Genomic DNA, 14,640 nt, shown 5'->3' on the forward strand with positions numbered 1-14,640 from the left:
CTGATGTACCCTCAGTGTAATTACACACTGCGGTCTGTAGGTGTCGCCTTTAGTTTGCAGCAGCGCATTACGGGTGCGACTGTGACAGGAACGTGTTTAACAAGTGACTGACTGTCATTTCGGGACGGAGTACAGTTTCGAAATACGTGATAAAACACCTACAATAAACGGCAACGACAAAAATATCGGTAAGTGTAAATTTCTTCACTTTAACGCTAAACTGCAATGTGTGAGCTTCGCTGTACTGTTAGCTAACAGCGTTATTTTGAGTGTCGCTGAAACTTTAAGGTAGCATAAACTGCGTCAGTGTGAAATAGCTGGACGTTGCATATTAATTATTGTGTTTTTCTGCTAATAATGCAGCTAGCCATTAGCCTCAATGTCCAGAAAATGCGAATTTAACTTTTTGACCCTCTGGAGAAAATGCATGGTAGTCTTACTGATACCAGCGGCTAAAAGAGGTCGACAACAACAAGTGGAAGCGGGAAAGCATGTTGTTAAATGACCGGATCTGAATCAACCGAAAAGTCAAATGTCGGACAGACATTGAATGTTAGTTTCTCCTCCACGTGCTGATCCGCGCACACAGCTCTGCTAAGATGGTTCTGTTGATGCTAAGCTATAAAGTGAGCTCACACTTTATAGACGCCACTTATTAAAATGCTGTCACAACAGGCTGTAAGGATTTAAAATGTAAAAAGAATTGTTGGTGTAAAATCCCAATAGAACTTCATGTTATTTTCTGTAGAGGCGAGCTGTATTGTTAACATGGTGTAAAAACTGAGAGCTGGCACAATGAGCCAACCCGTGGTGGAGAAAGTAGCAGGTATTCTTTTTGTGTGTGCCTTTCTTAAAAATCGCAGTTTACTGGAGTATCAGAGCAAACAAATCACATTTTAAAGGGGTTATATGCAGTATTGTCTTATATAAAAGTAGAAGATTGTAAAGCATCATAGTTCCCCCTCCACCCTCCTTCACATTGCTCGTCTCCTTAACAATAGGGTATAGATGAAGGAGGCCTTCATCTATACCTTTCTCCTCCTCTTCTCTCCCTCCCTTTCTGCCAGTGCTCAATAGGAGATGCAGAGGTACCGACTGCCAGGTTATGAGATGCAGCTTCTTGGAGAGCTCCAGAGACAACAAAACAGCGCGCAGTTCTGTGATACCCTGTTGCAAACTGAGGGTGAGGTACAAGACAGGAAATAACAGGATGAGATGAAATTTAACGTTTTGAAGGAATTAACTCAGATTCATCTTGCTCTTGTCAAGGTATCTCAGTCCCAACCCACAGCTGTGTCCTCGCAGCTCTCAGTCCCTACCTGTCTCGGAAGCTCTCAGCCGCCCCGTCTCCTCCATCCGGCCAGAAGCGCCAGCTCCACCTCCAGGCTGTGAAACCCCAGACCCTGTTAAAGCTGGTTGGCCTGCTGTACTCTGGGGAGCTGGAGGTAAATGGAAGCGTAGAGCAGAATGACGTGCTGGCTGCGGCCCGTCTGTTTGGGATGGCAGACCTTGTAGGAGGACAGAAAGATGGGAAGACAAAGGACATGGAGTTCCAAGAGAGGTGGCAGAGTCTTAGAATTTGTAGAAAAATGCAGGATGCACAAGTTCAGGCCGAGATGTCTGGAAGGAAGGATACAGATTTTTCTAGGGAAAAGAGAAGTTGTGTATCTATAGGAACACAGACTGTTGATGCTGGTGAAAAAGCAGTGGGCAGCTCTTTCAGTCTCTCTAACCAAACTAACACTTCAACCACAGAGCCTGCGCTCTCTGTCGCTCAAAATCTGGACTTTTCTATCTCAGTACAACCCCGAAACATTACACTTGAGCAACATTTGTGCTCCACTTCTTTCCCACTCATGCCCAGGATGCCCAGTGGAGCACCAAGCGATGGAGAGTCTACATCATACCAATCCTCTGACAGTCTAACAAATCCCACATCAACCTCACAAACGTCCAGTAACCTGACCTTCCCCATTTCCCTCAATGACACCTCCAACTCCCTGATGCCTGAAGGAGACATCACCTACCAGCAATCATCTTACTTTGTGGACAGCATACAAGTATTGGCTAAAGAAAAGGCAGGATTAGAGGATGGTCAAACCAATGATCAGATGACTGAGAAAAGAGTTGAAGGAGAAGTGATGCCAAGAGAGGAGAGAGGAAACTCTACAGAGAAGAGGCGTACTAATGCTAATACAGGAACGAAGAGCCTTGCTAAGATGAAGCAGATGCAGCAGATGATGGAGACCGCACAGATTTCTGTCAAGGTAAAAATTAATCTGTGAAATGAATAAATGAATGCAGGTGGACTGTTGATAAATCCCCAAGCTTTGCTGCATTAGGCAACATTACAAATTCATGTAAAAATACACTTACATTTCTGGTGTCATGTAAGGTGATATCTCTCCATGAAAAGGAAGTTAAAAAAAGGGAAATGTAATAAAATACAGCTTCCCCAAAATCCTTTTTTTAAACTTTTCTCATTCTTTCAGGAAGTAATCACAGATATGTTAACTCCTCACTAACATTATGTTTTATGGCATGTTTCCCAATCCAACCACTCTAATGACCTTTGGTGTGTGATTTCGCCTTTTTTTCCCCCATAGCGCATGAAGCTAGTCAATCTATCCAAAATATTTGAGTCATGCCTCCACTGCAAATCCTTCCATGGCTGTAAAGAACATTTCTGATCGTTCCACTTTTCATAAACCGAGAAAAGACGGGGAATATTAAAATGTAATGATGTAGTTTTAAATGATAGGATCATCTCATCTATGATGTGCTGACGATATCTTCAGTCCATCGTAACAAATGTGTAGGAAGCCCGCTCCTCCTTTATCCTGAGTGTATTTTCTTCCCTGTGCACAGGTGAAGCTGAGGAGGAGGAGGGCGAACGGAGAGATGTGGGAGGTGGTGAGCATGCAAGACACAGATGAGACGTTGTCAGTTCTCACCTCCCTGACACAGGTAGATGAGTATGATGGCGAGTTTATATAAGGACACGCATTTGGGTCACTTAGGTTAGATATGTAGTTTTAATGTGGGAATAGAATTACAATTAAAATGGCTTCATCTTTGACAAATAAGAGACTACTTATATTTCAGTGTTTAGTATCGTGTGTGTGCTAGGTAACTAAATGACGTCACACTACGTCAGTCAGCAGTGCAGTATTTGTCTAACCACGTCATTTTGTCAGGAGCAGCCTGCAGTTTGGGTGTAATTAATGTGGTCTCTTAGGTGCTCCGTCAGCCGTCTCATATTTCTTTGAAACCTCACAGATCAAAGTGCCCGACCCCTCTCTCATTGCTGATACATGGAGCTAAATTGGCTAATATGACCCACTTTTCTAGAAGTTTTGGTGGTGGTGGTGGTGGTGGTGGGGGGAGGGGTAGAGGCTCAAGTTTTGGTGAGTTGTTGAGGCTGAGGTGCTGTACTGTGGGAGAAGTGATAGACGGTATGATGAAATCATCAGGTTAAATCTTAACTTTGCTCCAGGCTGCCAGAGATGCCGCCTGAGGCGTGATCGACAGACGGTCTGTCTCATCATCTGCTACCAGACTCCACCCGAGAATCAGCAGCACCACAGACTGATGATGATTCTTAGGAAGCCATGCTATGTTATTAGTCAATGACAATAATATAAGATTATAACCTTTGGGAATATAATTAAGAAAAATGATAACACATTTGAATGTATTTTATTTTTTATTCTAATGATCAAGTTTTATTTTGAGTATAAAAATTCGGGAAGGCCAATCATTGGGAGCTTTGCTTGTTGCAAAAGGAACCTGTGCAATGCAGACTGTAGTGATTAGTTTGGGAGTGACATCAGTGTAGAATCTTGAGTGACATCTAGAGGCAACAACATGTGCTTTAGCTGATTTTCTACTCTATTCTAATCAGTGTGATAGTTTAATGTAGGACATATTGAGAGTGCAAAAACCTTAGAACTGGAATGAGTTTTATTTTAAGTGGCAATTCAAGTTTTACATTTAATGCTTTTTGTTTATCTTTCCAAAGGATGGCTCCAACCACAAAAGGCCACAGAGAGAACTCACAACCATCCAGCAGCCTCCACCCTGCATCACCCACCTGTGCCCACCTCAGAAACCAGACACCCAGATTCCTCAACCTGCTCCCACCAACTCCTCTAATCCACCACCTCACCCCAACACCTCATCCGACTCCCAGCCACCCTTCAGCAACCATATCACCCCGAACCACAACAAAGAGCTTGTGTCAGCCTCTCTCCCTCAGCCTCGGGGCGCTGTTGAAGAGTCTGACGAGCAGATAGAGAAGCTGCTGGAAGACATCATGATGGGCCTGAACATCCTGCCCAACCTGGAGAGAGACTGCAAGAAGTCCCATGATATGTCAGTGACCCACAATGGAGCCATTTGCCTGGCCCCAATCACAGAGAATGAAGCGGGTCAGAGTCAGATGCAGACTGCTGTCACTACAGAAGACTCTGTGTTTTTTCAGGATTTCAGGACACAGAATAGCCATCCATCATCAACACATACAGGTATCTAGATTAATTTGTTTACTTTCTGACAGAAGGTTTGGTGGTGGGTGTCAAGTCGTGGATTGTGATGTTTTCAATTTCTATAGCTTATCAAAGGAAGATTCCACTGAACAGTCTGTTACAGTAACATCTACAAAATATTTATACTGGCTGAAATATAATCAAGCCCCCTGTTTAAATGCGTTTGACAGGATTTTAACATGTAAAATAATTCTGAATCTCATGTTGCCCTCTAATTAGAAGTGTAAGAATGTGTTGGAAAAAAACAAAAAAATCACAGGCTTTACCTTAAACGTTCTTTCTTTCTCTCTTCTTCGTACCTGCTTCTCTCTCTCTTGTTTCCCAGTCCTCCAGTCCACCAGCACTTCTTATTTTGTCATCCCAACTGTCTCAGTTGAGCCTATATCTAAATCCTTCACTATCCCTCAAACCCCCCACCCTATCACCAACCACCTCAGTTTTGTCAATTCAAGATGGGCTGATGGTTATGTTCCCACCTGTTGTGCAGGTATCCAAGATTGTTTTACAGCTCCAAACCAATCCAGCTGCACGACCATTTCACCTGTACCTCCGGATGCTGTGCTAATCCACCAGCAGCAACACTCTCCTCAGCATCACCCGTCTGTCAGATCCATGGGGCAAACAGATGGAATGCTGTCGCCCGAAAGTCAAAATTGTCTTTATCCTGAAGCACCCACGACAAGAACAGTCATAGCTTCAGCTCTCTACTCCATTGGGCAGGAACCAGATTACCCATCATTCCAGGTGGCGTCTTCACAAGAGGAGCAGAACATCTTACAGTTTTTACCTCTGTCAAATGGAAATGAGACACCATCCATCCATTCTTTTCCCTTACCTTGCATGGATGATCTCCGGCTTCCTCCATGTCTCTCTCCACTGGAGCCAAGTACCTCAGCAGCAAATCAGCCCGTCCCCGACCTCTCAATAAGCTACAGCATCAACACTGAGCAACAACAGCTGTCTCGACATGGGCGACCCTGGCTCACAGAAAAGCCCAGATCACTGCAGTTTCCCCTCAGCACTATTGCTGAGAGAGAAAATAAGCATACATCTTTGAAGCAGCATCACGCCCATTGGTCAATGCAGTGCCTGGATCGTCTGGAGTTAAACTCACAACAGGGAAGAACCTGTGCAGGCTCTGGTATCGAGAACAGGGTGGGAGAGAGAACGATATCTGCTTGTAGTGAGAATGCTGCAGAACTTAAATCTGACCACAGGAGAACAAAGAAAAGTTTAAAGTGTAAACAGTGTGAAACTGTATGTGATTCTGTAACACCTAAAAGGAGGAAGAGAAAGTGCCCCAATGATCTACAAGATGCTGTTGGTTCCCTGTTGACATACCCAACCTTAAAAGTCAGTGATGGAACAAAGAGTCAAATCAATTTGAGTGTTTGTTCAGTCAGTTTGTCAAGCAACAATGTGCTGGCGAAAGAAAGAGAAGCAGCCAATGGCCCTTCAGACATGCCATCGAAGTTTGGAAGGAAAACAAATGAGCAGTTGACCATGACTGAAGAACTGAAAGAGAAGATAAATCCGGAGGGGTACACAAAGTCGGTGAATACTGACCGAACTCGGATAAGGACAAGGAGTTTTCTGAGAAAAGCACAAGAGTCGCCAAATGACGTAAGCACAGACGTTTTGCCAATGCCAAAGTCTGTGATCTGCACAGCAATGATCGTAACAAAACAAGTGTCCCAGAAGTGCAAGCGGAAGCGTGGAAGACCGAAGAAAACAAACCTTGAAGAACTCACCCCTCCAGATGGCACTACTCCCATTGTTGAGAAAGAGGGCCACAATGGTGAAAATGAGCTGCAAACTGAAAAAGATTTGCCAATGGAGGATTTGGAAAACGGTGCAAAAACAAAGAGAGAGTGCAAAAAACGGAAGAGGAGTAGAGGTGCAGAAGTGGAGGTCATCCCACAGAAGAAGACCATAAGTGCTGAGAGCACTGCCAAGGTTGAGACTGAGAATAACCGTGATGTAATCTCAGCAGTAAAAAAAGTAGGGACACAGAAGCAGATGGTCTCACTGAAGGAGTTTCAAAAGCTTATCAAACGCCAACACTTAAAAACACGGAAGTTAAAAGAAAACCAGAAAATAAATGAAACAGTAGAAGATAAAAGGGAAGCTTGTGATGACACAGTCAGCTACTGTGAAGAAAAATCAACTAAGGAGACAGAAATGGACATAGGCGTTACCCAGCCTGAGGACAAGGGTGGGATTGAAGAGTCTCAGGTCATCCTCAATGTCACAGTTGATAAAAATCACAATCAAATTTTCAAGAAATCGACTGATGAGAATCACAGATCACAACAAGGTGACTTAATCACTGCTGCTGGTCAGGGGATCAGTTTGTTTGGTGAAGAGGACCTCCCAGTGTTTCCCCTTGATGTCTTTGAGGAAGAAGTGGCCAAATTGTCGGCTGAAGGAGGAGCTGAGCAAGAGCAGCCACTGACCAATCAAGATCAAGATCAAGATCAAGATCAAGATCAAGGTACTGAATTGTGTATTTTCTTTCTATGGTCGTGGTAGATTATTGAATGACTGGACAGTTTATAAAGTCCACTTATTAGGATCACAGTCGATGTTGATTTGTTGAATTCTTGGAGTTTAATTTGAGGATTTCAAACTTCTTTGCTTTGGCGACATCTGATGGTAGTACTAAGAATGACATGTAGTAATAAGTTGGAAGCCTGAATTTTGCTTTGCGATCTGTTGGGCCACTTTTCTGTTACTCCTTTTTTAAAGGATTAGTTCAGTCAAATCACAAAAAATACTTTCCAATTTGCTCCTAGTGGTACAGAATCATGCAGATATTCTATTGACCAGAATCTGGTTCTGCAACTTGTGCCTCTACAGCCAACTACTCATCTGAGTCCAGCTGGCTACTTTAGTATAATATAATTCATAATAAAACGCATTAAAAATTGTATTGATTGCCCAGATGGGAGACATGCATATAAGACTACTCCAGAAAACACAAATAGCAGTAAATTGATGATTGCATAGTAACTATTAAAAAGTCCACTGAAAGTGCTGCATTTTCCATATATTTTAACATTAACACTTACTAAAAGTGTTGACATCATAGAAAACCCACTTTCAGATTTGTGAAGTCTTTATTTTGCCTATGATAACAGAAGAAACCTGTCAAATATCTCTCTTGTGAGGATATTTTTCCCACTAGCTGGCTACTCCATATCCTTTTGGAAAGCCCTGTGGGATACTCAGAAGTGGCCTTTGAAAACAACAAGCATTTGTATGAAACCATATGACACAGGGTCCTCCAGTTGACGACATTCTTTGTTTTTGCAGCATCGCCCTTAAGCATAGGACTGCCTGATACAGTGCAGACTACCACTGATGATGCCAGCTCCTCTCACAGTGACAAACAAATGCCTCAAGAAAACAAAATGCCTTTGGACCACAACTTGAACCCCCAGACTCCTGAGAGGATGGGTCAATCTCTGTCAGACGCCGGCAGACTCAGCTGTAATCAAGAAGAGGAGGAAGTGGAGGTGGACGTTCTGCTTTACTCCCCAGACAAAGTTTCTCAGCCTAGAGAGTGTGAAGCTGGACTCGACAACACAGATATAATTCCAGACGAAGAAGATGAGGAAGACGTGAACGAGATTGATGTGACTGGAGATGAGGCTGAGTAACCTTTTGTACGCGTGTGTATAGTTTTTATTATGTTGTGACTCATTCGGCACTTTGCTGTGTCAATCCTAATGTTCTCTGTGTTGTTCTGATTTTATTTCTGTTCACAGAGATGTCAGATGAAGTCTGTTTCAGTGCAAAGCTATGTGTAATATGTTTTTATACATTTTGTTTCTTCTGCTCAAGAATCAGTCTGTGTACAAGTTTTAAATGGCTGTTTTAATTTCCATTAATAATATGCTTAAACCTGTATACAAGGAGAAAAGTTATTGCCATTGTTTACATTTATGATTTATATTTGTCTTTTTTTTTTAATTAATTTGAGTCAAATTTGGATTGTCAGACTGATAAAGGTAAAAAGTAGTTTTCCTGCACTGTAACCATTGCAGAAAACATCTTATTTTGAGTCACAATGTTAATATGTTTAATGTAAATAATATAATTATGGTTTATTAAAAAACATGTATTTTCATGCAGGTGTTTTTTTTATTTATTGTGAAGGTGGATGACTTACCTCCACAATCACCCATTGAGTTTGACAGAGGTCTGCAAAGGAGAATAGGAAAAAAATGCTACTTCCAGATGTGCAAAGGTGATACAGACCTGTCTGCATGGATCCACTGTCAGAGGTGCTCCTAATTTCTTATTAATGTTCCCTATAGTTGTTGGATATGAAGGACATACTCAATATGTGGGACAAGGACTGATGTCCAGAAACTTTGGTTGACATCCACTTTCATGGGCTCCAGGAATGCCAAATACTCTTGCCCTGTGATATGAAAAACAATAGCTGAATATGGCTAGTCTGCTGTCAGTATCAGTGTCTCTTAAACTTAAAGTGTAACAAATGACTGTTGAGTATAGGAGGCTGGAGGCTGAGTCATGGCTACATAAATCAGCTCAGCTGTAATTACTAGTTTCACAGGTATGAGTTATTTAAAGAGCTCTGCCAGACATACAATATATAAAAAATACTCAGGAAACATTTATTATAAAAGTACAACTACCATGCAGGGTACCAACCTGCTCATCGGGGGGGGGGGGGACACTACCATTCACAGACACATTTGTACACCCATTCATACTGTATGCTGTTGGCAGTTATTGGGAGCAATTTGGAGTGGCAAATTTACATAACATTTTTTCTTTTAATTATAGAATACTGTAAGTTGTCTTCCCTGTCCCTGATTGTCTACACCTGTGTTTGGGACAATCCCCCACCCTCGCCCATTTTTGACTTTTTCGACACTACTGGCCCTGTCGTTTCTTTCCATTTTTGCCTGCTTTGGAAAATCCTTCACAATTTTGACACAACGCCTTCACGGTGCTTAATTTTGTTAATTTTTCATTCAGCCCGCCCGACTGGCCCATTTTAGCAAGTTTTGGGACAATTCCGCCATCCTTCCCCATTTTTGACTTTCGACACTACCGGCCATGTCGTGTTTTTCAATTTTTGCCCGCTTTCAGACAGTAGGTCATTCTGATGGATATTTCCTGCCTGACGGGTTGTGCTACCCATGGTTTAAGCACAATATAATGGGTAGTAGGTCATTCTGATTATGATTTTCTTTGTTTTGAAAAAAATATGATGCTAAATATTTTTTTAAAAATAGCCTTTTCACCACTTGTTTTTGAAAGCAAATAGTTTGATATACCATTCAGTTAATATAACTGAGTAAATGTAATATATACAGTAATATACACATAACTGAGTAAATGTGAAAATACAGTTACTGCTGATAGATTCATTGATGCCTCATGCACTCAGCTACATTAGAACACAGAGAGGAACATATAACAGTAGATATTTTACAAGATTTCACAAAAAAGGGGAAACATGGGATTGCTTGCTTGTAGTAACTGCAGTCTCGTGGCATTGTGTGACATTGTGACTGTTTTCCTTTTAGGGTGTTCAGACCAGGGACAGACAGCTGAGAGACACTGAAGTCAGGGGACAGAGGACAGAGTCATATCAACCAGTTAGTGGAAATGTGGAAGGATATCACACTCTAGAGTAAAAACATGTTGGTTTATATGTTAACATTTTTTATGCTTTGCCTGTATCTGTGTATGTTCATTGAGGCATAAGATACAACTAGGAAAAGAACATTTATTCAGAAAATTTGAATTCAAGTTTTGATCAATATTCTTCCCATGTTATTTATCTACAAAACTGGATGATTAGGCCTGCAATTAAAGAATTGAAGTGTAGTTAATTTATGACATATTTCTTTTCAAACCATTAACGCATCTGTCAGGTTCCGATATGTGTATGTATCCTACGCCCTTGCCTCCTGATGTAAAAACCAAAAATCACTGTTACACCAGTATTTGTCCCTGTTTTAAAAAATATAGCCAGCAGAGGGCGCACTGTCCGCTCTCTGCCCTCAATTTGAATCCAACTTTATTGACATCGGAAGTGCGAAAGGAAACGGTAGACACGTGTTTTCTAGCAGCCTTGAAGGTTACAGAAGAAGCAGCGGGCAGGCTCCTTGTGCAGTCCGCCTGAGAGGGTCACCAGCACGGCGTGTTTTGTGGTTGAAGGCGGTGGAGAGCAGCGCTGAGACGCACAACATGGATCCCATGAAAGCACAGCAGCTGGCGGCGGAGCTGGAGGTGGAGATGATGGCTGACATGTACAACCGGTAAAAGCCACACACAAGCTAATCACAGAGCTAGCTGTCTCTTATTTCTGATGTCTCTGTCATCCACTGTCACTGTAGCATGGCCTTCATGTATAGATGTGTCCGTGACATAAGGTTATCTGAATGATAGCCAAGCTTAGACAAGATGTTCATGGCAGCAGCTACATGAAACATATGGTATTTCATTGATAGTGAGTAGTACCTGTACACATAGAGATTATATTAACTGTACAAACCACTAGACACAGCAGTCAGTCATGTTCAATGAGAAATGTCTGTTAGTCCCAGACTGTGTTGAATGACAGTAACACATGGTCTTCATGGGATTAATTCAAATAAGACCTTTAGGATTTGCAGTTGGAAAAGCACTGTGCACATTGCTTTTCCACAATTTATTTCATCATTAATCTATAAAATGTGTCATTATGGAGATACATTTTTAACAGTGTTTTTAGTGCCAAAGTCCCTCTTTTTGTTACTATACTTCCACCACAGCTCAACAGGGAAACACTGTCAGAGGAAACACAAAGAGGGAATTAGATGCTAAAAAGACTAAATGATATGACTAACTCACACTGCTGAAGCCTCATAAAAGTGTCACATAATTTAAAAAAATGACTGTGTGGACTTTGCCCCCCATCTCTTACATTGAAAGCACATTTGAAGGAGATCTTTGTATGAACAGGAGGAATGATTACAGCAAGGAAAACATTGTCCACTGTTCTGTTTTAAGACAGACTTGGAGACCTGTCCTGTAAGAGAGTTTTTTTTTTTTGGTTGTTCAGTGTTCCATTTTAATGTAATCTTGATGATGTATTGTGTGTATGAGGGTAAATCCACCACTGAAGAGTTTAATCTTGATGCAATTAATCCTCTCTTACTTGCATCTTTATTACCTGACTGGTTTTAAAGAAATGAGACCAAGACTGAATAGAGGGGATTATGTTACAACAAGCAGCATGGGTTGAAGATGAATCTGTAGTCCAGATGACTTAAAAGTTAAAACAAGAAGTTGGATTGAGAGCTGAGTTCAGGGGGCCTCCGATGAAGACTGCAGACATTGTGGATGTAAAAGCAAGACTGCACAGCAGAGTGACTGAAGTTTGTGTGAGAATGTGTCTGTCGGCTTTCACCATGACACCTTTGTCTTCTTTCAAGGCATTTTTGTGCCTTTTTTATAATATATATAATGATCCCTCTAATAACGACGGAGGTAAATCACGCTGAATCATTCTTGCCCATTTCAGCTCAAACTTTGCTCACATATCTGTCAAAGCAGATCACACAAATTATACTGAAGGAGGAACTGTGTCTCATATATATATATATAACTGGAATCACTTACATGTATTTCTAATAACGTGTTTGTGTAATGACAGGTCAGTATGTCTGAGTTTTGTTTGAGTTAGCGCGTGTAGCAGTTCAGCAGCCAAGATGTCACCTAAATGCTCTAAAGTATTATTGTAGTATATTAAAGTATGTAATGATGTTATTGAATGAAGTTCTCAATTGTTATCAGTATCACTTTAAGGGTACTTGTATTGGAGTATTATCTCCCGTCAATCAAACTGGTGAGGACACAGAATGAATAAGTCACACCAGTTATTTACTATGATATTCAATTTTTTGAATAATTCCAAAGAGGCTTTATCACACAAAAACTACATTTTGAGGCATTAAAAGTCAAAACAGTTTGCAGTTGACTCTGGCTGCATGTATTGGTGGGACACTACATTCAAAGTGTGCGTGCGTAATCAAATATTGCAGTAAAAGTGGTTTACATCATCCTCTTGATCACCAAATAAATTAAATGAATGGCAGCATCTCCCAGCTCTACGTAATGTTTATGACTGACCGACTCCCAACCCCCTCTCCTCCCAGGATGACCAACGCCTGCCACAGGAAATGCGTGCCACCACATTACAAAGAAGCCGAGCTGACAAAGGGCGAGTCGGTGTGCCTGGACCGCTGCGTGGCCAAATACCTGGACCTTCACGAGAGGCTGGGACGCAAGCTGACAGAGCTGTCCGTCCAGGACGAGGAAATGATGAGGAAGGCTGCTGTCGGTAGCGGATAAAGACGCTGATGACTGGAGCGAGAAGTGGAAAATTGTGGATGGGTTATAGTTATGAGGGGAGGGGAGGGGGGTAGCTGGTTTCTCTAAAAGAGAGACTGGTGTTTTAATAAGAGGGTGGGTAAATAAAAAATAAAGTAAAGTTAAAGCTGATGAGGGTCCATTGAGAGAAACTGCCTCCTCTACAGTGATACAGAGGTCGGGGTTGCAGGAATCATCGGAGCACCTGGTGGCACTGCAGCGTGAGGACGTCTAGCAGCCTCTCTGGATCTGTCTGATTTGTTGTTTTTTTTTTTTTTTTTTTACAAATTCAGCTCAGCCTGGTCCTCTACAAGTCATCTAAAAACTGACTGGAAGGAGAACGAGCTGGGACATGTAATATTATTTAAAAGTCAAACTTTGTGCTTGTTTTCTGCTGCTTCTACTGCAGAAACTCTAATACATGTTTTTTATTATCTGCGGTACCAATTATCTGGTATTTTCTGCAGGTTAAAACAAACACAAATAATGATTTTACATGTAGTTTTTGGTTACCCTTTCAACTCGGGTTACTTCTGTGAAAGAGGGTGACGTAGGCCTCTCATGGCTGCAACACATTTTATTCAAATAGAGATACATTGTTCACAATAACAAGTTGTCTGTTATGCAGAAAAAGTATAAAACCTTACAGTAAATCAGATACATGGATTAGGGCGTGCACTTAATCAGTTATGTATGGCGGAGTCAAAATGTCTTTATACAAGACACTACGTAGTTTACTCTCTGTCAGCCCTTCGTCAGTCACAGCACAGATACAGACCAGCAGTCAGGTCACTGTAGTTACATGTGTTGAAGATGGACTGAACTTTGCTCATGTGTCAGGCTTGTGCAGACTGTTGTGCTGTATGCCAGTGGACCATGGTTTTGTTTTTTTTGTGGACTTTATATGTCGTCTTTTTTTTTGTTCCTCTTCCTGTGTTAACCACTGTGTCAGTTACACTTGTGAAGCTGCACTGTGTTTCATTGTTATTAATTGCTCTAATAAAACAATGCCATCATTTATCTCAACAGTTTGAGTGTTTTCAGTGATGTTTCATGAATATTTCAGTCTGTTTCACACACTTTGTCATATTTAAACCTCAGGGGAGCTCATGAAGAAATGTTAGTCCTTTAAATTAAAGGTCAGTGTGCACTGTGTAGAATTTAGTAGGATGGATGTTTCACAAGTGGTATATAATATTGATAAGCATGTTTTAATTAGTTTGACTAATTTTTATTTTAAAAATTAGTCAAATTTTTTTAAAATAAAAAAATAGTTTTCATTGGCCTAAAATGGGCCCTTTGTGTGTACATAGGGGGCAGGTCCTCTACTATGGAGCCCACCATGTTTGTACAGTAGCACAGAATGGCCAAACCAAACACTGGCTCTGGAGAGGGTCTTTCATGTTTTTCTTAAGTTTCGGAGCCATTGTTGGTTCCCCTACATCTTTGGAAGGGTAGGGTTGATGCTACTAGATGCTTATGAATCATACACACTTCAAAGAGCACAGCTCAATGTGAAAAATGCAATAAGTTAACTTTTGTTGTGATTTGGTGCCATAGAATTGACTTAATATTGACTCATCCTACAAACACATTTGCCTAACTGTAAGAATAAACTATTGTAAGAAACAACCATCATGGCAAAATGTATTCCTTCTAAAATCATGAAAAGTTACATAATTAATGTCTGAAA

At 41.3% G+C, this 14,640-nt stretch overlaps 1 protein-coding gene across 1 annotated transcript; it reads left to right on the forward strand.

The window, feature by feature from the left end:
* The first annotated feature begins 10,641 nt into the window (after positions 1-10,641).
* Positions 10,642-13,845, forward strand: timm10 (translocase of inner mitochondrial membrane 10 homolog (yeast)). Its single transcript, XM_053334836.1, has 2 exons — positions 10,642-10,852; positions 12,734-13,845. The coding sequence occupies exons 1-2, from the start codon at positions 10,782-10,784 to the stop codon at positions 12,927-12,929; spliced, it is 267 nt and encodes an 88-aa protein (XP_053190811.1). The 5' UTR covers positions 10,642-10,781; the 3' UTR covers positions 12,930-13,845.
* The last annotated feature ends 795 nt before the right edge of the window (positions 13,846-14,640 follow it).

Source organism: Scomber japonicus, chromosome 2, assembly GCF_027409825.1.
Source record: "Scomber japonicus isolate fScoJap1 chromosome 2, fScoJap1.pri, whole genome shotgun sequence".
Classification (NCBI taxonomy): domain Eukaryota; kingdom Metazoa; phylum Chordata; class Actinopteri; order Scombriformes; family Scombridae; genus Scomber; species Scomber japonicus.

Bases quoted from the DNA above. Each gene is read 5' to 3' on its own strand.
- timm10 (XM_053334836.1), top strand. From the start codon at position 10,782: ATGGATCCCATGAAAGCACAGCAGCTGGCGGCGGAGCTGGAGGTGGAG. The intron at 10,853-12,733 runs GTAAAAGCCACA...CTCTCCTCCCAG, and splicing joins ATGGCTGACATGTACAACCG to GATGACCAACGCCTGCCACA.